Source organism: Euwallacea similis, chromosome 4, assembly GCF_039881205.1.
Source record: "Euwallacea similis isolate ESF13 chromosome 4, ESF131.1, whole genome shotgun sequence".
Taxonomy (NCBI): Eukaryota; Metazoa; Arthropoda; class Insecta; order Coleoptera; family Curculionidae; genus Euwallacea; species Euwallacea similis.
Genome location: NC_089612.1, coordinates 3153148 through 3177137, shown reverse-complemented (window position 1 = coordinate 3177137; position 23990 = coordinate 3153148). Strand labels below are relative to the sequence as shown.

At 36.5% G+C, this 23990-nt stretch overlaps 2 protein-coding genes across 3 annotated transcripts; both read left to right on the top strand.

The window, feature by feature from the left end:
* Window positions 1-6470: 6470 nt before the first annotated feature.
* Window positions 6471-11076, top strand: LOC136408069 (insulinoma-associated protein 1a-like). 2 transcript variants are annotated; one of them, XM_066388843.1, is made up of 6 exons: window positions 6471-6598; window positions 7951-8218; window positions 8275-8404; window positions 8464-8608; window positions 9938-10139; window positions 10194-11076. In XM_066388843.1, the coding sequence occupies exons 1-6, from the start codon at window positions 6549-6551 to the stop codon at window positions 10236-10238; spliced, it is 840 nt and encodes a 279-aa protein (XP_066244940.1). In that variant the 5' UTR covers window positions 6471-6548; the 3' UTR covers window positions 10239-11076. The 2 variants fall into 2 exon arrangements, with proteins under 2 accessions (XP_066244940.1, XP_066244941.1); XM_066388844.1 differs by having other exon boundaries at window positions 6483-6598; window positions 7954-8218.
* Window positions 11077-13091: 2015 nt separating this feature from the next.
* Window positions 13092-23285, top strand: mei-41 (meiotic 41). Its single transcript, XM_066389912.1, has 19 exons — window positions 13092-15466; window positions 15517-15919; window positions 16540-16820; window positions 16872-17831; window positions 17891-18120; window positions 18176-18407; window positions 18458-18645; window positions 18763-18904; window positions 18961-19131; window positions 19183-19411; window positions 19461-19879; window positions 19935-20143; window positions 20634-20763; window positions 20821-21252; window positions 21462-21652; window positions 21705-22296; window positions 22428-22587; window positions 22774-23015; window positions 23073-23285. The coding sequence occupies exons 1-19, from the start codon at window positions 13211-13213 to the stop codon at window positions 23244-23246; spliced, it is 7641 nt and encodes a 2546-aa protein (XP_066246009.1). The 5' UTR covers window positions 13092-13210; the 3' UTR covers window positions 23247-23285.
* The last annotated feature ends 705 nt before the right edge of the window (window positions 23286-23990 follow it).

Here is a 23990-nt window from a genome sequence, read left to right as displayed (position 1 = left end):
TTTTCAGTTTAATGTCCTCTATTTTGAAAACCGTTCACTTTTGGACTAAAATAAATTAGGTTAAATCGTCATGTTTCCGCCTCAGAAATCTGTGGTAGGATTTTGTACAGATCTTTTAGAGACACCCTACATATTTTTGCATCAAACGATAGTTTGCGTGATATTGACAGAAATGTCAATAAAATGTTTTTAATTTTAGACAATATGGCAGACATTTAAAGCCATAAATGACAGTCACGCTTTATTTAACACGTTGACCGATTTTCTTTCTATTTTTCCCGCCATGGACAGATTTTCAGTAGAATAACTCTCTTTACTTATGTAATATCGCCATATTGGAAATATATACACAGGGTTTTTCCTAAGTACAGTACGTAACTTCAAGATAGAATTTCTTACGGTATTAAAAAAAAGTTTCTATGCACATGTGTCCAGAAACGCTTAAATTCCGAGATACAGGGTGTTGAAAATGAAAAAAATTATATTATTATTTGAAATAAATTTGGAATAGTCAATACTAGGTTCTTAAAATTTTGTAATTATTGTGTGATGGTAACGAGCTGCATTTTTTGTATAAAGTCAATTTTTATCTGCTACCAATGGCGTAGTTAGGCGTGAGTCAGTCAATGTTTTCGCCATAAAATGTACAACACCAATGGATTTTTAAAATATTTTTATTATTTTCTGACTGTTCTAACATTTAACAACAAAAAAGGTTTCTTGATTTTTTGGCCTAATACTAACTTATTTGTAGAAAAAAATTATTTAATTCAACCGAATAAAAATAAAAGATAAGTATGGTAAGCACGTTTTGTTGTCTTAGTTACGTTAGATGGTATATACAGGGTAACAATTTAAAACGAACAACAATATTTCTCTAACTGTTGACAATTTGAAAATTTGGCAAAACACATTAAATTAGATATCAAGGGGTTCAACTATTGAGATATTTGTTGTTATATTACATTCAATACTCTGAGCCCCAGGGTGCTTACCCTTAAAATTTTAAATAGCATCCCATCTACCTTAAGAAGTCGATATGATAATGAAATCTCTTTAAAACTTGCATAGGTATGCAATTTGAAATTAAAGACATTACTCACATTAGAATCGGTTTTAAGTGTTTCATCGAATTGTGAAGTAAATTACTTAAATTTTGACAAAAAAGTTTTTTTCCAACAAAAAAATAATAATATATATCAAGAATTTCATAAGGATATCCAAAAAGACATAAACTTAGGGGCTATTCAAAATTTTAAGGGTAGACACCCTGGGGCTCAAAGGATTTAATGTAATACAACAAATACCTTAAAAGTTGACCCCCTTGATATCTAATTTGACGTGTTTTGGCAAATTTCTATATTGCCAACAGTTAGAGAAATACTCTATGTCGTTCGTTTTCAAATAGTCATCCTGTAGGTACTATAGACTAGATAATAAAATTCGAAAATTAATAATTTTACTAACGCTGAAATGGCTTAAATAAATTTCATCTAGGGCTTGGCAAAGTGTAAAAGAGTAAAACAATCAATGATGAAACGAATGGAATCGTGCATTTGATTAGAAGGTGACCATTTTCAACGTCTGCTTTGATTTTGTATCGAAATTAGTTATTGCTATAATTGCTGTTTGTAGTTGTCGGCCATTTTTTTAAATAATAGGTTAATTAGGCAAAAAAATCAAGAGACCTTTTTTGTTGCAAAATGTTAAGAGAGTCCAAAAATAATAAAAATGTTAAAAAATCCATTGGCGTTCTACATTTTACTATGAAAACTTGGACATAGTTAGGCGTGGGACTGACCCACGCCTAACTATGTCACTGGCGGCAGATTAAAAAAAAATTGACTTTACACTAAAAATTCAACTCTTTTCCAACATACAATAACTGCAAATCGTTAAGAACCTAGCATTGACTGTTTCAAATTTATTTCAAACAATAATATTTTTTTCTTTGGTTGGACTTTAGATTATAGAAAAAGAGGTATTTAAAAAAAATTGTTTGGTTTCAGTAAGTCGTCCTGAGTGCAAATATGAAAAGCATTTGCTGTGGAAACTTTTCTATCTTTTGTTATTTACAAATTTCTATTTCAATTCCGTATGTGTATATTTACACTAATTTACAAAATTTTCTTCAATACTAATGTGTCTTACGGGGCCGTAGAGTGAAAGGAGGTGCTGGGTGGAATAATTAAAATGTGATCTTATTGTGTTAAAAAAAAAAACATTTCTAAGACAAACGTAAGAAACCCAAATTTTTTAAGCTATAGCAATAAAAAAGTAAGTACAAAAAATCCTAACCTGAACTAACCTAAGAAAGCCACAAATGCGTTTATATTTAAAAAAAAAACAAAAACAAGAAGGTTTTAAAGTGCATCGCCACCATAATTTAATGTTACGCCTTAAAATCATCATGCTCCACTCTTATGAAATTTAAAATATCTTCCACAGGGTCAATTTACGGTAAGGTCAGTACACGTAAGAAATGCACTTAACATTAAATGGATAATTCACGCTCGGAGGGCTAGTCACAGAGTCGGGACCAGGAACGTGACATAGTTTACGAAACTAAGTACAATATTAAAAATCGTACAGTCCCTAAATCTTCAGGCCGTAAGTACTAACACTGAGGGCCGACGCTCATAGGTGTACCCTTACTGGAAGGTAATTGTCGGCTTACCGACTATCTATTGTGTTAACGCGTAACGTTTGGATAAATAGCCGATGGGATCTTTATTGGTTATGCCAGCTGAGCGGTACGTAAATTAGACCTAAATTCTAGATCCGACAATATTACTAGGAATTCTTGACATAAAATGTCCCTTATCAGAGGATAATGGTTGGGAAAACCTAGTCATTGCCGCGAACAGTACTGCAGCTTGCTACATGCATAGGCGTAGCATCGGGGTATATCATAATTTCGGAAATAATATATTAGGCTTAACAATTCGGTTGAACGAAACTCGAAAATTACCCCACCCAGCACCCCTTTTCACTCCACGTAAGACACATTAGTATTGAAGAAAATTGTCTAAATTAGTGTAAATATGCACATACGAAATTGAAATAGAAATTTGTAAATAACAAAAGATAGAGAAATTCTGCAGCAAGTGCTTTTCATATTTGCACCCAGAACGACTTACTGAAATCAAACAATTTTTTTTTAAATATCTAATTTCCGGTAATCTAAAAAAAGTTGGGCCTTTTTTTTATTTTCAACATCCTCTATCTCGGAATCTAAACGTTTTCGGTTACTTGTATATAGGGTTGTTTTTCTTATATACCATAATAAATTGTGTCCTGAAGTTACGGACCGTACTTAGAAAACACCCTATATATAATAGTGTCAAAACAAATTTAAATAATTGAAATGAACAAAGACAGATGATTGACATACGTCAAAAACAGTAATGTAACGCTTAGGAGCTAAAACAAGATGGCGCCCAATTATGACCATTATGAGTATGGCGAGTGATTCCACGTCAAAAACGACAGAAAGAGCAGCTTTAACAAACGGACAGACATCAAATAAAAAGAAGGGAAAGTTATTGGAAAGTTTCAGAATGTCCGATTAATGTCCTCCTGATGATGAAAATTTACAGTCTTCCTTTTTCTTCAGTACATATTTTTTTCCAATGGCACATTACCCGTTTAGAAGATTGTCGAGGTACGTCCACAACTACCTTATTCAAATCTTCAGTGGTGTTAAAATAATTCTACACAAGACGGTCACTAAATAAGACCGATGAGTGACGATTGAGGGTGGTATATTGTGCAAAACAAAATGAAGTAAATAAAACACGAACTTACTCATTATTATCTGAAAGCGTGACATATAATTGAGTGCTTAAGTCCTTGTTGATAAGGTTTCCAAATCCCGTCCAAACCATCTGAAAATTATTAAAAATTTCTCTTGAGTGGGCGATGCTAGGGGCTGCAAGTTCTTCCTTAAGAGTTTTCATAGAAACATAATTATATTATACAGATAAGTATATTTTCTTTCATGTTAAATGTGCCAAAAGCTGAAAGGAGAAGTTTCTTCAATAGAACACGTCTATAATAACCCATAAACTTATAACAAATAAACATAATGTTTACATTGTCGACAATATTGATATTTCCAATAAAAATCAGTCCCAAATTACATTATTCGCAAAAATTGAAGATACCGATCCGATACGGTCAACTCGGTAATTTGTTGCCTGAATTTCCCATAGAAATATCGCTCTAGGCTTATTAAAGTTATAATAGAAATTCTCTAAAATTGCGCAATTTTACCTAGAAATCTAGTTTTTCACTATTTTGGTCTGCATTGTTGTATCACGATAAAAAAAAGAGTAAACCAACAGGCAGTTTAGATGAGTTTAAGGCAAAAATGTAGAAAATTTCAGGGCATAATTTTGAAAATTGATTTTGGGCGATATGACGAATTATGAGAGGAAAACTGTATTTAGCAAATAGATGAAGACCTTAAATGTTCTCATGGCCCTAGACGAGTCTCGGTATCTTTAACTGGAAAGCCATAAAAAAGCGTAAATTTTGAACGTTGTACGATAATAATTCAAAAATTCGTGAAAATTCCCAATTCATTTTAAATCTTTCAACTACATGTATTCAAGTCTACCATCGTTAAGCCCTCGCATGACCATCGCAACATACCACCAAGGGTCACACAGACATTCCCGATTAATCCGAAATCAATACGAAGCAATTCCCCGAGTTTTTATCTTCTTCGAGGTGCATTGTGCCGCTTCATCCCCTAACAACCACCGGTTTCGGCTGCAGCTGTCGGCCTCTTTGTTGTTCCTTTGCAGGGTGAAAGGTAAAGGGTGTCAGGCACGCGTTTTCCACCCCATACGGGGACACCCCCTGAGCACCCGGCTCGTGACTTATTTGCTTACCTGTCTACTCTCAAATAGGTGTCAATGAACTAGAATTATACTATAGAATCATGAGTATAGAGGTATTCAACATAATTCCTCTTGTAATAAATTCTTGAATTTAATTGATGACCCTTTCTAATTCAAATTTAGATTCCCGCTGAGATGGAAGCGTCCCGCTGATGGGTTACACTGATTATTATAACTAGAAAGTTGTACTGAAGGGAAAATCAGGGCAAATGCTTCAATATATAGAAAGAAAAAAGAATGTTAATGGAATATTTCCGGAATTCATGTGGGCATCGAGTAAATGGGTTGGAAAAGTCGTTTAGGGGGAAATTGAGCTGTCTTCTTTGAGATCACGTCACATATTGGCCTTTTGCACCCTTATAGTGTATAAAGGTGCAGTTGATTAGTTTTGGTAGCAGGAATGTGATAGAGGGGGAAAACATCTCTTGACTATCACATTATTTTTGAGATGCCTCTGAAAGAATAACAATATTAAACATAGTATTGTTTAATACACACAATTTATACTGCTTTATACAGCTTTTGGAGGTCTTTAACTCATGTTGTCAGAACTGAACGGGCTACGTTCATTTTAAGACCACTAAAAAGGCAACATTACACTTCTCCTGTCTTACTACTTACTAAATCGTCGTTCCTTTGGTGATAATTTGATAAATTATGACCAGGAATTTGAAAAAAAAGTGAACATCTTAGAACTAGTAAAATGACTGCAAACCAGATTTGTTTGTAAATTTCCATCTTTTCTTCACATTTGGCGAAGGCACAATGGTAGCGGAAGATTTGTTTTCAATCGGAATAGTTCCAATATAGTTCTGTCTCTCTCGGATCGACTTTATATAACCAAAACAAAACGTGTTCAATCATCCTAGTCGTATAAAGGTGGACTGACAGTGAGAATGACAGTAAATTAAATTTGATGCAACGACAATACTTACAGGTCACGAGGGAGCGACCTAATCAAGTATAGTCCGAGCGGAATTCTTTAATTATCGAAAATTATAAAAATCAAAGTTTGAAGCCCTGAAACACTGAACAAAAATCTCACTTGACATAGGAACACTTATTAGGTGTGCATTTAAAGGAAACAGGGAGAATTACTACTTTTTCGCTCCTGGCGATAATCTAAGCCGGAAGGGTGTTTTTATAGTAATTATGCATTACGAAATTAGCAAGTGCTATGTCAAGGTCTGATGAATGCCTAATATACTTAAATGATGTCATGCAGGTGCTATGCGGGCCTTTCAAGACCACTCCTGCGATTAATTGTTTATTGCGACCATGCTGGTCGGAGGTTACTTATTTCGAATTTAAGACTGAGAACAAGTCTTAAAAATCCATCAAACAACAGAAATAACCTTCCTATAGCTCCCTCCCATCTGACTATTGTCGCGCGCCGAAATCCGGTCACGACGCCGGCATCTCCGAAATCCGTTACAACCGTCTCATGCCAATGAAGGGCGCTTTCGGACGGCGGACCAATGAGGCGACCGCGTCTCGCCCCACCTAGCGCACGAGCCTTAGCGTCTCGAGGCGGAGTAGCGTCGCTATTGGGGGCTTAAAACCCCCGGAGGTTCGGGTTCGTGGTACGCTGAGCGAAATGCGGCCAGTCAGTCGGTCGTGGAATCCGGTCCGGTGTAGGGTATGCCTCGCGTGAGCTATCCTCACCATGAGATGGAATTCGCCACGTTTAGGTAGGGTGAAAGGGGGTGATTTGTGTGTTAAGTGCGGTTGGAGGGTGGTGAGTTTGTGGGCTTCTTCATTAGGGGAAATATGGTGTGCAATCCTTGTTCATTTTGTTACCGCTCTGTATGTTGGTACTGGAAATATGCAGCACCAAGCTATACTTCCATTCCCCAAATTATAATTTTCTTATAATTTTAATTTTTTTAATTCATTTCAATAAAACTTGTATTTTTTCAAATCTTCGAAATTTTCTTCTAAACATCGCAAAGCAAAATTAACTTATTTTTAGTCTAGCCGATAGAAAATTAATAATACCAGCAATAAAACAAATTTAAAGAAATTCTCCTTCACCATTTTGTCCAAATTCTTAAATTAACTATGTTGGACTTATGTGGGCTAGAAGCAAACTTCAGTTGCTATAAATAACAAAAACTACATTCCGTATCTAAGGATTCGCCGTAATATACAAAGTAGGGCAAAAAAGTACGAAAGACCCACCTAATTTTTATATCTACATTTTTCGCATTTGGGGGAATCTGTTACAGTTCCTTAATGCATTGAAATAAACTAAAATCTTTTGTATTTTAGTTTCTTACTTTTAAAAGATCTATCGAGCGACGTCAATTTAAGAGTTTTTCACAAATTGCCACAAATGATACTCCACAATAAAGAAAATTGGTAACGCCACTGGACACCCACTAGGGAGCTGAATATTTTTTTCTATATATTTCTATAGATGTTTTACATTCTCCATCTACATTCAATTAAGAAATGCATCTTTTTTTAATTATAAATTTCTAAACATAACTTTACACAATCTCTCAAAAAATTTTATTTAAAATTTTATCTTTCATATCTAGCACGCTCTTGTTTTTTTTTCAGAAAAATTATTTCAAATTTCAGAAACCTAGAGAAATCTTCATGGTTGGATTTATTTACAAATCAACAGCGTAAAAAGTTTAGAAATGCTGAAATTGGTCGAAATAGAAAAGTGTTTTTGAAATTTTGCTTTTGCGCTTAAATTGCGACAAATATCAAAGAAAATTACTTTAATTGATGAATCTAACTGAAATAAAATCAATGGAATTTAACAGTAGCAGAATTAAAGCAAACAAAAAAAATATCCTTCACTATCGTGTTAAATTTTTTTACATTAATTAGGCCTGAAGAAAATGAACCACAGGCAAATTAAAACAAAATTAACTCTACTGAATTGACATTGATTTAAATATATCTTAGGAATATGTGCTATGTGTGCTTGAACCGAGGATTCTATTGACTGAGCTTAAACAATCTCTATAATGAGAAAAGTCGAAGAATGATGCTTTAATAAACCGCTAATCTTAATTTTTTCCCACAGCAGACCTCCCCACTTCTACCACCAGCAGCAATCCCTTCTACAGCGCCTGGGAATCGATCGCCTGGATTTAGATGCCAACTTTCTGCAGTTCCAGCATTACATCCGTTACTCTGAACCCCTAGAACTGACCACCTCCTCATCGGCCAGTCCCTTGGACCTGAGCGTCAAAACCAACCAAGTACCCATAACGCCACCATGCACTCCCTCACCTAAATCCAAAACGCCGGTGCAGAGCCCTACCCCGGAGGTACCTACCAAGAAAATCAAGGTAGAATTCGATTTTCTTACAGAAACTTTCAAATCGCTCATTGTGGAAATATTCAGCTTAACTCTCCTACGCCCAAAAAGAACAAGGCTACCAGAAAGTTGAATTTTGATGAAGACAACAGTTCTCCAGTTTCCGGCACCATCATCAGGGAGCTGAGACCGGATGAGCATTTGGTGGTCAGAAAAGGTAGGTTTTAAACAACTATTCCTATCTATTATAATGTTTATCAAGGGTCATCTTTATAGGCGACATCGATCCTGCATTCAATGTAGTAGAAATCACAGAAGAAGCCAAAGCGGAATTGTCTAAAATTGAGAACCATATCGGTGATTACGTGTGCAGACTTTGCAAGGAACTTTACGAAGACGCATTCGGATTGGCTCAGCACAGGTGAGGCCTAAATTTCGGAGTGAAATTGGTACCCAACGGGGCGTGCAATCGTCGCACTTGACCGTGCAAGAAATTGATTGAAGCGATAATGCAGTGTAGTTATAGTACGTTATTAGTTATGGCAACAGGGCACGCGATACCCATGCACGTGCAAATAAGGGGCGCGTGCCGACAGGTGGACCCGCATATAACCGTGACCGTGACTAAAATCCCTTAAGTGTTGTTATTGTGGGTAGTTTGATATCTAATTGTTGAATTGTTCTTTTAAATGGAGTAATTATATTATTATTATGTGAAGCGCATGAAACTCGCATCTTGTACCAGAAGTTTTTAAGCGGTGATGAAGGAAGAGAAAGTCAGTTTGGCAACGTCACGCTTCGCTTTTGTTTAAGTTAGATAATACGGCTTTCGACACGTGTCAAAATTTGGTCAACGTTGCCCCGTTTAATGTTTTTGTGGGGCTATTTAAAAAACTTAAAGCGAATGAAATGAATTTAAATATAATCGATTGCTTTATACAAAATAAAGAACCAATCAACACTCATTTTTATGAGTTTTTCCAGCAATAATCCGAAACAAGACTTGCAAAAACTCCGCCAAATATCTGAAAACACAATGGGTTAAAACACCAAGAAGGGACCATTCAATGATCACCCCAAAAATCTTGTAAATTGTCTTAAAAGCCACAACTATCGTAGAATTCAAAGAACAACGTGACACTAACAGCTCGCTCAAGTTAACTTTGCGGGTGAAGGGCGATAAAACATTGGATGCGCAGTAACCAGGTAGGCGGTTCGAAGGGTGCGGTACCCTCTAAAAAAAAGAAAATATAGCTTATTAAGGCCCAATGAAAAGGGACAAGATAAAACTGCAGTTACTTTTCACTTTTGCCATGGATTGTATGTGGTTCCATATTGTTAATATTTAGTGACTTCCTGTTCTCGCCAAATGCTCGCTCTGTCATTATGCACAATACGTCACCCACAAAGTAACTTAGGCGAGCTGTAACCAATCACATGGCATGCTTGGAATCGCTACGAGGGGGGTTCAATAAGTACGTGCATTACTATTTTAAGAGAATAAATTTTGAACTCCCGTTAGGGGAATCGATGAGAAGTAAGGCTGATCGGAATCAATAATTTCTATGACTAACATCAAATTTAGTTTTACGAAAGTAAATTCACATACATATGAATATGAACTCGTATATTTCCCTTCTTTTTCTTTCAACAGAGCTCATCATAGGCAGCCAGATATATGCATTTTTCTCATATTTCAAAAACAACCTTGTTTTATACGGTGTTTAGTTAGTTTTAAATGGTGTTTCAGGTGTTCGCGTATAGTCCATGTGGAATATCGCTGCCCCGAATGCGACAAAGTCTTCAACTGCCCCGCCAATTTGGCCTCTCATCGCAGGTGGCACAAACCGCGACCCATCAAAGAACCCAAACAAGAAGAGGGCATTGTCAGCGATTCAGGGGATTCAGGGGAGCAATTCCCTTGCAGTGAGTGCGGAAAGCGATTTCGAAGGGTAAAAAACGTCCATGAAATAACTAATTCTAGCCTCATTGTGTTAATAACGCAGATAGCTTACCTTCGGAAACACCAAACGCTTCACCAGATGGACTGACAAAGGCTGGTGCCCGTGAGGCCGATCCCCCGTCTTCCCCCCAGCCTCTGGAGGCCCCCGCCACTGCCCCCCGCCTGCGGATTGGGCTCGGAGGGACGGTTTTACCCCACAGTGCCGTGGATGATGGATTTTGTCGGTAGCCACTGTAAATAAGAAGTGTAAGTTTCCAAGACTGATGATTTGGTGATATAAATCGATCTTTGCTTTAATATAAGTTTAGTTGTTTAATTATTCTAGTCATTTTTATTGGGTTCTAGTCATAGATTTTCACGTAGATCTAGTCAAATTTCTGGTCATTTATTTTTGTAAATAGTTATGTATTATCATCTAGTCGAACGAGTGAATCTAGTCGTGAGTTTCTAGTCTTATACGGTACATTCCAGAATGTATGTAAATAATTTGTATTATGTATTATATCAGTACGTCACGCTGCAGATCTCAATAATTTAATATTATACATAGAGCCATTTCCTGTGCTTATTTTAGTTATTAAGAGAGAAATTTTATTTTATTTTTTATTATTTTTGTATTCTAAAGACATATCAAAAGTAGTTCCTATACATATACTGCAAAAAATGGGTTTTCTATGAAAGTGCGGGCAGGGAAAATAGTTGGCAATAAGCTTAAAGCAGCAACTACCTTCACTGCAACATTTATTATTAAATAAAAGGTGCAGGACTAAGGCCAAATTGTTGAAACACTGACAATAGATGTTCGTAGCAGAAACACAAATTTCCTGCTAATAAGTTAAAAATATTCCTTATTGCTGCTTATGAAAATTTACCGTTTGCACCACAGTAATTTGGCCCCAAGTCCTTGTAGTTCATAACATTTGCCACCATTTTGGGTACTTTAAAGTTTCAAATGTGAATTATTTTGCCATATATAAATACTTATTATATCAATGGATGAAACTATAGTATATTTAATGTGATATTAGATTATTAAATTATTATTCGTTAGAAAAACGTAAACTGCTGGACATATAGGCCTGCAGTAAAGTGTCATTTAAAAGATATAAATCTAGTCTAGATTATGGGTAAAAGTATACATACAGAATACAAAGACGAGTGTGCATCTAGTCAAAAAATGTTACATATAATATAAATAATAATGTGTGTAAGTTAATTGAAGCATTACTTGAGAGTAATTTTTAGTTTTATAAGGTAACACTGATGAGTTAAACCTCTGGCTATATGTTTGGGTTTACTTTGAGCACCTGTTTGAGTCTTTGTACTAAGTTTAGATTCTTAAGTTGACTTTGATTTAGCACTGAAACTTAAATCCTCATTGATTCAGTGTGACTCAGATTCCAGTATTCAGATGTCGATATGTACCTAGTGTGCATAAGGTTTTTTCGGAAAGTTACTTGGGTTACTACAATCATCATATGCCCTCTCTGAAATGTTCTGCTACGTAAGTTGTAAACTGTACATACTACAGGTGAGTAACCTAACTTTGCAATTACTTGGGTAAGCTCCCGAAACTTTCCAAAAAAACTTATTCATATATAGGTAGTATGAATTCATACCAGTTACCTTACACAGTATGTGTGTATTAAAGTTTGTTATATATTACTGAGTGCTATCACCTGCTAAATGTACATAAATAAAAATGATCTTAAATTAGGTAATAAATCACTTTGAAAACCTCATTTTTGATTTCTATCATAAATTGTTACCTATTCTTTATCGCCCCATATATTACTTGAAAAACGTTCTTAAATTAATTTAAACCACTGAAAATTATTCATTTTAATCTAAGTATTAAGTGTTCAATTAGCGTTCCTTAACCATATACACGTAAACGCAAAAGAAGTGGATAATTTTGGGAATTTAACACAGAATTCGGGTATTTTGAAATTTTGTAATTTTCAGCCATTTTTTCATGACGTAAATAAAACAAAAATCAATAATGTGTTAGTTTTTCCCAACTGACCCATAGATGTCGGGAGCGCAACTTAAAAAAGGTAAAAATTAAAGAATGCGTGTCATCAAGAAAGCTTAAACGTAGGCAACTACTATAAGTTAATATTATTTACGTAATAACAATAGTTTCCGTCCAAGTCTTTAGTGAAGGATGAACGGCTATTGTCAGTAAGTTTCAATTCAATCATTGGTAAGTATTATTAACAAGTTTATAAACTAAATCTAAAAGTTAATGAAAAGCGGCTACTGCTTCGATTTTTGCCGTTGATGGATTAGAGAAATGGGGAATAAATCGGGCAATAACCATTTATTTATGCAGCTTATAGCGCAACACGTTCTTTTAATGAACATTGGAATTTCCAAGTTGGAATCAAATATCTGCCTAAATCCTCAATTGAATGGTTTTAAGACTTTAAAAATGAAGATTCTATTAATTATATGTATAATATTTAAATTTATGTCGTTGACGGATGACGGAATAATACAGAAATAAATAAATGAGGAAATAAAAAATTATTTAAATATATAATAATATAAAGTAAACATTTTATCTAAATTTTTGCACTGAGGCATGTTTATAAAGACTGTAGATTCTAACTTATAAAATAAAATCAAAATATGTGGTTCCATTAGAAATGGAGGGCGGAAAATGCGAAAGAATATCTTTAATTAGCAAAATTGCAGAGTGTTTTTTATTGATTTGCGGAGACATTGCATCTATCTTAGTTTGATCCTAAACGTTTGAAATATGTAGTAACTTAAATATAAATGTGGCATCATGGACTTGAGCTCAATATCCGCATACACACTGACGTCACAGCACCCAATTTAATATTCTGAGATTTCATGACACATGTCAAAGATAATTGTTTTAGACTGTTTAATTTTGGCGCTTCAAAAAAGTAAATAAATATAAAAATATGTATAATATTTCTTTAAAGTTAAAAAGAACTTTCATATACATAATTTAAATCACATACAAACCTAAATATCTTAGATAAATCAGACACACTCGTCTTGAGACTTATCAAACAATACTTTGTAATGGCATCTCTTCTCCTCGAAGAGGCCTTCCACACATGGAAGATGCTGGATGATCTTGTTGATTCAATGTTGAAATCCGGGACCACTGACAAAAACAGCATCCAAACTTTAGCCAACATGGTCATGTCAAAACAATTCTCCCGAACCTTTATTTATACCAAAGAACCAGGAGTTACTTTTCAGGCTTACAAAGATACTGTAGACAAGTACCATTGCTTCACCACCTGGCTTTTGGGACATTTTCTCTATCTTCTTAATTCCAACGACAATGACATCCTTGTGGTGGCCCAAATAAGCATTTTAGACCAGTTGTCAAGAACTCAGGCGCATGTTTATACATCTTTAATTGAGGAGTATTGTAAAGGTTTTAATAGCTCATGTGAGTATTTAAGAAACGGTGGCGATTCTGTGAAGCTGGACGTGTTTGAACCTAAGAAGAGTGATGAGCTGAAAAGGAAGTTAAACCTTAATAGAGCAAGCATTGAGCTTGATAGTGAAAATACTGCTTTAGGGCTTGTTAAGAAGTTGCTGAAGATTGTTCAGTTTATTTTAACTGAAAGCGTGACTTTTAATAGTGTGAACTCCACAATAGAGGAGACTTTAGGGAATTTGGTGTATTTGCTAAATCATAGCTGTCATGAGTTGGAGGTTTGTGCAGTTTTTATTAATGTTCTTCAAAGGTTGCATTATAACATTAACAATCTAAAGTTTAGCACTATTAAGAAAGTCCTTGAGTTCTCTTCTTTGTTTGAGCAACTTACCTATGACTTTTATAATAATAAGAACCCAAAGAAGTTTGATAAAGATATGTTTGAAGATTTATTATTTCAATACTTGGAGGAATACTGCAAACTTCCAAGCAATCTAAATGGCAACCATAAGAGAATTATTGCATATATTATCAAACTTTTGTTAGAGAATGATAACAGTGAGCCTTCAAAAGAAATCCAAATTTTATGTGTGGACACATACTGGGGGGATTTGCCAGTTGTAAATGTAAATTTCCTGATTAATACCAATAATTCTCTGATATTTAATTTTTTAAAAACTACGATTTTAAATGAGATTTGTGATTGTTTTGAGGCCAGACCTCATATGGCCTCATTAGATGCCTTCAAGTATAGCTCCACTTGGAGACAATTCTGCACTTGCTTCAATTTATCTTGGGATGGTCTAAATTGTTCCGAAACTGTGTGTGAGGTTGAAAAAAGAGTGTTATTTTGTTCAGAAATTTGTTTGAGTTTACTAGACCTTAAGCTTGAGTTCTTGAAGAAATTTAAACAAACTGAGTGCTCATTATACTTTTTTAATGGTAGTTCTGTTATGCCCCATTTGCTCTCTACTGTTGCAAAGCATCAAATTTCATGTAAAAGCGTCTTTGCTTCAATCACATTTCTGAGATTTTTAGTGCAACATTTACAACTATCAGACTGTAAAAACCTGGACATTATTTACCATTTAATTGCCTGCCCTTTGCTTAGTTTTAACATTCAAATGCCCAACAACTACAATGGAATCACCACAGAAAGAAATAAAATTAAAACTGATATTAATGCTCTATATAGCTCAATTTCAAGAGACAATTTACTGACCCATGAAGAGGTCTTTAAACTTTTATCAGAATTTTTCAACGCCATATCCAGTGGTTTGATTAAGAATTTAAATAGGGATCACTTGAATTTAATTGAAGCAGTGCATTTAAATCTGGTGCAAAGCAAAGTTTGCATACAAAGAAACTCTAGTGAATTGAGTGGGATTGTGCAGAGCATTCCTCAACTTTTATATATATTTTCCAATAAAGATGCAGTAATTAATACCATTTTCTTGCCCTTATTATCAATTAATTCAAAAGAAGTTCAGCAGAGCTTAGCTCGAGTGATTCCTCTAGTGTTATGCAGCACTAATAGCGACTTTATTAGAGTGTTCACTAAAAATACAACAAGAACTTTGTGTCAGAAGTGTGAGGGTTCAAAGATATTGATTCTCCAAGAGCTGTGCATAGTTTTCTCAAAAAATCAAGTGGATTTGGCTCCACTTACAGTAACAATTCTCAAGACTATTGTAAATTACCTCATAAGTGGCAATAAGCACCTAATGCAAAAGGCACTAGAGGCCTTGCCAGCCTTGTCTCAACATGTGTCAAAATTTTTTACTCCTGATGTAACAAAAATATGGATTCAGCTATGTGGAGACTCGCAAATGCAAGTGAGAAAAACTCTAGTGAGTGTCATAAAGCTGGTGATAAGCAATGGATTGGTAATACATAATTCATCACTTAAATTTTTTATAATCTTTTTAATATACAGGATAATCCAGCAGTTGCAGATGACGCGAAAGCCCAAGTTCTTGACATTATTACTGCAGTATTGATGAAACTGACTAAGAAATCCTTGCAGTACTTGGAGTACGACTTGCAGGACACATTACTAGAAACCATAACTGGGGTATCCCTTGTGAACCATGATAAACTGAAGCTAGAGTGTATGAAAATATTCTTATACCTGATCATGGTTCCTACGTCCAAATACAGCTTCGTGGCTGTGGATCGTTGTTTAAGAATATCGAAACGGAACGAAGCGGGGCTGTTGACTTTGTACAAGCAAAACTCAGATGTTTTATGCGAAGTTATAGTGCATCTGTGTTACAGCAATCAGTGCATTGTTAGTGCCAGCTTGCAGGAGTCCTTGGTGAAGGTTTCTGTCATGTTAGGTAAATAAATGATGGATGAATGCTAAGAGTAGTGACGGTTTTTTGAAAGTAGTATTCGTCAACTGAAAGTTTTATTCACGAAATGGTGAATGTAGATCATTAAATAAAAACTATAAAGTATGCATTAAAATATAGAGATGTTTTTAGATAAATTCATCTGTTAATGGGCTGCCAGTTAGATGTTTACAAATGGCAACCATAGCAATTGCAAAACAGCTTATGGCAATTTTTTTTAATGATCACCTTTTGTTCATAATGGTCCGTATCAAGCTTATATAATATTTCCAATATTTTGATCTGTTTTTCTTATTTCGAGTTTTAATGGACAAAATGGTAAATTAGATATTTGTATGCATAAACGCTCGTCTGGTTAGCGAGTTTAAAAGATTTTGTGGTGAAAATGATGAATCTATATTATTTATTGTCAAATTAAGTTAAATAATATTTCTCTAAAGTCGGATATCGGCAAAATGCTGAATATCTCATATCTTTTTTTGAATGAACATACAAGATTGTGGAATCATTTGAAGGGTATTTTTGCACGAAATTGTAAATGTATTTTAATCATAATATTTGTTTGTAAATTACATATTCATCTGCTTTAACCTATATTTGAATAGGTTTCGATGGAGTTAAAGACTTCATCACAAAAGAAGCCCCAAAATTGCTTCCCTATCTAGTAGCAAAAACCGCAAAAAACGCGAAAGTAGCCAAATTAATCGAGGACATGGCCGTTTTAATGGAAGTCGAAGTTGCTGACCTGCTAACCAAAAATTATGGCAACATATTCCTGCATTTATTTCTTGAGAATGTCGACCGGGACGAGTCTCGTAAATGCCTAATCTATCTGGAAACTACCACTAATCTTAGTGGGCCGAAACTCAGAAAACTCAACTTCAAAGTAAGACTCTAAAACAAATACTAATTTTTGTTGTCTCTATCTTTTTCTCAGGTTATTTTAAACGAACTTCTCCTAAACTTCCATGAAAAACGCCAGAAAGTGCTAACAACCTTTCAACTGTTACTCGCAGAGGATAATAACACTAACAAAACCTCAATAGAAGACTACATTCAGCCCTATTTCCTGCCCTTTTTGCTTTATTTTGATCTGGAACTAACAGGGCAATATTTCAAAAATGAGGGCATTTTATCTAGTCTCGCAGATCTGCTGCAATTCCTGGGCTGCCATAGAATAATGCCCCTAAGATTCAAGATAATTGCTATGTTACAAACCGGCCACTACCTCAAACATCCCGTTTTGACTTGCAAAGTGTGGGACGCCTTTATTCACAGCTGCGAAATCGATTGTTTGGGACCCCATTTAGCCACAATTTTCACCTCGATGTTGCCCTTAATCGAGACCTGCCCGAATGACGTTAATAAAATCTTCCGATATCTTGTAGTAGAGAACGAACAGCACCTAAAAGAGTTTATTGTGGATTTATTTTTTGTGAACAATAACAGCTATATAGCTCCAATTGTTTTGAATGTAATTAAGAGATATTTAAAAGGTCTGGAGGGTTTGAGTTTTAAAGAGAAAATTCGGAGATATTTGAAGTATTTAAAGCACGATACGGTTGAGGTGAGGGTGCAGAGTTTGCGGCAGGTGAAAAGCTGTTTGGAGCAGAATCGGGAGGATTTAGATCAGATGGTATTGGGTTATAATGGAATTGATGGCACTTTGGTGGAGCTCATTGATTATCTCACTTTGGGATGCCGGGAGAAGGACGTGGCACTTAAGCTGGCTTGCGGGGAAGTTTTCGGAGAGTTGGGGGCGATTGAGTCCAGTCACTTGCCTAGGAGGTACACCCAGGAGAGCCAGAGTTTCATGTTTTTCATCAACGATAATTCTTTCATCGAAAGCGCCTTGACTGAGCTAATTAAGGCTTTTCAGACTGACAAAAATGCGAGGGTATTGGAAGAAACAATGATTATTATTCATGAATTTTTCACTGAATTGAGATTATATAGAATACTGACCGAGTGGCCTTGGCCATTCAAGAAATCCTCAAGACTTACGAAATTTCCCCCAACGAATTCAGCTCTCGGCACTTTATGTGGAACAAATTCTCGGAGGCCCATAGAGAAGTTATGACCCCTCTCCTTTCTTCTAAATACATTTGCGTGGAAAACTCCACTAGCTATCGTTGTCCTGTTTATGGCAGTAGTGACGGTTCAAGTTTCCAAGCGTGGCTCTATAAGTTAATTCCAATAATTATTTTAAACTCAAACAAGAACTAACGCAAAAAATTTTAGCTGGACCTCCAGCCTCATAAACACTTTAACTCTGGAGAAAAGATCGTTGCTCCTGACCTGCTATCCCAGTATGAAACTAGATAAGCGAGTTCTCATGCACTTTCTCCCATACGTTCTCTTGCACTCTTTATTGGAGGGCGCTAATGATGACAAAGAGAAGAGTTACAAGGAGTTTGTAGCAGTGCTGAACAGCTCAAAAGTGAAGCGAACCGCTGACCCAACACTTTTGAATGTAAGCGATTAAACGGAGTTCGAAACGTTGAGATAATTATAAGGATTTAGATTAGGCCATTGATTATACCAGACATGGTGCCCATCGCCAAAGAAGTAACCTCGGAGGAGGAGAAGCAGATTAAATGCACTAAAGTGGTGTTTGTGCTGCTGGACTTTTTGGAGCGCTGGTTGAGAGAATGGCAGTGGCATAAAGGCTTGAGTGCTAGCAACGATCGAAATTATCAAACTGTGAAAAGGTGAGCTACAAATTAGTTTCGAAATTATCTAAAAATTAGTTACTGGAATTCATTCAAAAATTTTTCTTAAAAGAAAAAGAAAAAAACAATTTACCTTTGAATTGATGAATTTCTCAGATTTGTCTCCAAATTTTGCAAACTTGAACTGGCGCAATGCAACTACAACTGCGGAGAATACCCCCGAGCCTTGCTGCACCTCGAGGACTACATCAGCGAGAACCCCGATCAAGTTTCACCAAATTTGCAGTTATTAGCTGAGGTACTAAACACCTAAAAAGTCTCTCTTAACTACTATAACGGTTATTAAAACTACAGATTTATGCCCAACTGGATGAACCTGATGGAGTTTTAGGAGTGGAACCTTTATTGCCATGTGAACCCTCATTGGAGCAGAAACTGCTATCTTTGGAGGTAGCTGGCAAGCTAAATGATGCGGTCGCTGTTTATGAACACATGCCTAGGCCGCTTAAGCTCCAACACATTCGGGTGATTTATTTCACCCTTGATTATCGCGAATAACCCTAAAATACTTTGCAGGGACTAATCCAATGCTATCTGGATTTGGACAAAGTAAACACAGCTCTTTATTGCGCAGAAGGAGCCTTGGATATACAACCGGAATTCGGGAATATGCTGCTAGATATGCAGGCGGAGGCTCTTTGGCGATTGGGCAATTATGACGACTTAGAGACTTTACTCGACAAATACGAGGATTGTAGAGGGTGGGGGGTGCAAGTTGGCAGGAGTTTAATTTGCATTAAAAAAGGTATGCTTGAAAAAAATCGTTAAAAAGACTCAATCAAGATTTTTTGTAGGACAAAGAAATGAGTTCCAACAGATCCTAAACGAAATAAAAAAACAGCAAGTCGATTGTTTTGGAGCTGCAAGTCTTGAAGAAGGAGCTTATCATCACGGTTACAGCTACATTACCCATTTACACCGCCTCACCGAGCTCGCGCAACTAGAAAAGGCTCTTTTTGACCTTTTTTTGAAACCCAATGATTCGAACTACGCAGAATCTATCTTGAGTAAACTGAGTAATGAGTGGCAGTTGAGGATTAAAGTGGTTCAGGAGAGCGTCCGCGTGGTGGAGCCGCTGCTCTGTCTCAGAAGAGTTGCCTTAAATTTAACCAAAACCATCGCGGAAGTGAAAGCTCCACAGGCGGTGCCTTTCTTGGATAAATTACTAGGGGAAACTTGGCTGCAGAGCATTAATGTTGCCAGAACTGCAGGGGTGCGACATAAATAAGCATAGTAATCATTTTTGAAATCTAATGATATTTCTCTAGATTCACCAACAAGCCTACACGTACGTACTGGACGCGGAAAAGTACAATTCCCCGAAACTATTTATTGAAAAGGCAAAGTTGCACTGGCAGAGGGAAGAACATGAGGAGGCCTTAATTACACTAAAACGAGGGCTTAATGTTTATATCCCCGACGCTGTGGGCAGTCAAAAGGCCCAGCAAGCCATTGCTAACCTTAGCATAGAACAAAGGTAATTTAACTGCATTGTTTTATTTCATAGTGTACTCGTAGACATGCTTATTATGTGCTACACTGTGCTGTGCGACTAATGAAACGAACATTGCAGTACCTGCTGCTGTAATGTTGTCGTTAAGCAACCTTGCCGAACTCTAATCAGGAATTCATTGTTTAAAGCATGCATGTTTCAATATTCAGTTGACACTGGCAGGATTCAATATACGTCTAATTGCGTTACAATGGTAATATCAGGGAAACTTGCGCTCGCCATATTATCAAGAAACATTATTTCTTTTGACCTAAAATACAATTTTTTTTGTAAATTAAGCGATAATAATATCAAATAAAATAATATACGATACACATCTTTTAGGTGTTGTTACCGTACTGGTTCATATTTTCCAGACTCTGTTCCTGACATCGCGTCGTCTGTAAAAACTCTGTGCTGTATTGAGCTTATGTTGTAAATAGCTATTAAAAAAATAGTATTTTTGCTTCTTTAGGAAATTATGTGCAGAAGCCCGACTGCTTATAGCTAACTATAATAACGATATATGCAGTGTAGACGTAGAAACCAACTTGCAACAGTATAAAGACGCAGTTGAAGTTTTCAAGGAATGGGAAAAAAGCTTAGTACGTATTATAGTTTTCTGTGTGTTATTAATTTAACTCAACAGCATTACTTTTTAGGTGTGTTTGGCGCAATACCAGGACCGCATCTGGCAAAACTATCCAAACGCTGATAAAGACACGAAAGCTGGCGACTTTCAGCTGCACATTGTGCACAATTTTGGACGTTCCTTGTACTACGGTACTACCTACGTGTACCATTCGATGCCCAGGCTTTTGTCCATCTGGTTCGATTATGGGACGCGGTTGGCGGACGTTTCCAGTGGCGGCGCGAAGGACGAAAGACGGCTCACGCTCGTCAAAATGACCAAGATAATAGACAGTTTTCTGAGCAAACTGCCGGCTTTCGTTTTCCTCACGTCATTTTCGCAGATAATATCGCGCATTGCACATCCACAGAAGGAGGTTTACGTACAGCTAAAGAGCATCATTGTGAAGTTAGTGCAGTACTATCCGCAGCAGTGTTTGTGGATGATTAGCTCGGTTATTAAGGTGAGAATTTGTTTTAACAAAATATTTGAAAAACGATAGTGTTTATTGCCATAAACCAGTGGCGTAGAAAGTGGCGGGCATTTTTGTGAAAATTGTTAGGTTTTCAGTATCACCAGGTTCATTTCGTAAGTAACAATTCTTCTTCCACTGCGGTCTTAAGGTGGTCTCTGCATTATGTTGCATTTTTGAATTTGTTTATGTTTTCATAGTCGAGCTATCCGATCCGCGCCAAACGCTGTGCAGAAATCCTCAATGACCCAAGACTGCGCCAGGAGCCTCTCTCTCGCCTCATCAAAGACTTCACAAGTTTCGCCGAGAAGCTCATTGAGCTGTGCAATAAGGAAATACCTTCCGACGTAAATACCGCTTCGGTTAACTTCTTGGTTCGATCTTTACCTAGGTTTCTAGACTCGATACTCAAATTAGACCTAAAATTAATAGCCCGATTTCAGGATGCTCTGCAAGAACTTCAGCGAAATAATGATGCCCACACACAAGTTCCGTTCCCTAATTCTGCCTAACCCCGACTTCAAGGACACAGAGCATCACAACCCTTTCCCCAACCATTACGCCCATATAGTAGGCATCGAAGACGATATTTCAATCTTAAACAGCCTGCAACGACCTCGGAAAATTTCCCTGAAAGGCTCAGATGGAAAGAGCTATACTTTCATGCTGAAACCCAAAGATGATCTGCGTAAAGACTTTCGCTTGATGGAATTTAATGATATAGTCAACCAATTGATGATGAGAGACGCAGAAGCGCGGCAACGTCGCCTCAATATCAGGCTCTACTCTGTGGCCCCTTTGAATGAGGAGTGCGGGCTGATTGAGTGGCTGAACGATTTGGTGGGGCTCAGGCCGATTTTGATGAACATTTACAAACAAAGGGGGCTGGGGATGAAGCCGCGAGAGATCAAGGAGGTGTGCTGCACCATCAGGGATCCTTTGTCGAAGAAGAAGGATGTATTTACTAATGTGCTTTTGAAAAGACATCCTCCAGTGCTGGGGGAGTGGTTTAGGAAAACTTTTCCGGATGCGCAGGTAAATTGAAAGAGAGGTAGAAGGCTAGAATTCAAGATAGCTGCTTTGAAGTAGATGTCCCTCAGTTCGATTTGAAGAATTCACAAGTTTGCTACTCCTGCACACGGATAATATTGATTGATGTTTTTTAGACATGGTTTACTGCCAGAACGGGATACATCAGAACCACTGCAGTTATTTCGATTACGGGGTATATGTTGGGATTAGGCGACAGACACGGGGAAAACATTCTCTTGGATTCTACTTGTGGGGACGTTGTCCACGTCGACTTCAACTGTCTGTTCAACAAAGGTGTCGTGTATATTTATTTATAGAGAATATACAAAATGACGGTCGACTCTTCAGCATATTTTTGGAGAATCTTCAATAAATTTAACTATGTACAAAGTGATACTGAAAAATGTAATGTAAAGCTTGACTGCCATTTTGAATACTCCCCCGAATATATTCCAATTTTTAAAGTATCTTTTATTTCAGGCGAATCCTTTGAGTGGCCAGAGAGAGTGCCTTTTAGACTAACCCAGAACATGATTGCAGCTATGGGACCTCTGGGGGTTGAAGGAGTATTTCGAAAATCCTGTGAATTCACTTTAAGGGTTCTCAGGTCAAATACTGCCACTCTAATGTCTATAGTAACCCCATTTGTCTATGATCCCTTGGTGTCTTGGCCTAGAAACGTGCCGGCTTCAGCACAGAGCTCTGAGAAAGTCAATGAGCAGGTTTTTAATGAAGTTGAGTGTATTTTTTCTAATGATCTTTTTAATGTTTTGTTTTAGGCTTTGGAACATATTAAAAATATAGAGCTGAGACTACAGGGCAAAGTCAAGACGAGAAATAGGACCATGTCGCAGTGTTTGTCTATCGAGGGACAGGTGGATTATTTGATTAACGAGGCAAAGAGTGTGGACAATTTGTGTCAAATGTACGTGGGATGGGGACCGTATTTGTAAAGTTTTGTAATTAATTTGTTAAAGTTTTTTAAAAGTAAATTAGTATTTTTGTTCATAACTTTCGTGTCAATTAAAAAAAACAACCAGTTTCTTCCCACAGTATACCAATGATAACAGAAATTAAACATCCTGACTTTTTTCATATAAAAATTTGAATAGCACCAAAGCACAACTGGGGCACGTTCAGTTTTCTTGTGTGACGAGGTTTTACGTGATTTATTAGGTTGCTTTCAGAGTAAAGTTTGAACGATGAAGGAATGTAAATTTTGACGAGACACAATAACCCCGACTTTTCAAAAGGTGATGAACACCCAAAAATTTTAAACAGATCCCTGATGAATTTAATCCAGGAGCTTTGGGAGCTTCTCACCTAAAGCAAGAAACTTCAAGATGGATACCGCCCAAAACGAAACAGAAGAGTTCCAAACTGATTTAGTAAATACGCAAGATAAGGGGCAAAAGATGTTATGACATATTTTGCCTCTTTCCCTATTACATTATTGTCAGTGGTAAATTACCCATTTTTGTAATGGCATTGTCAGTAGTTTCATAATAAGTCAATAAAAGGCTAGACTAGGCTTACTAAAAGTCTAAATTTTACCTTCTATACGCTTAAATCCCTAAAGAAAACCCTTACCGAAAATCATAACAGGAACTTTTTTCCGTCTTTGGGAAAATTTGCCAAATCAATATTTTTGATCAATTAAATCTTTATTTGGCAAAATGATAACTCTAATATTTGGA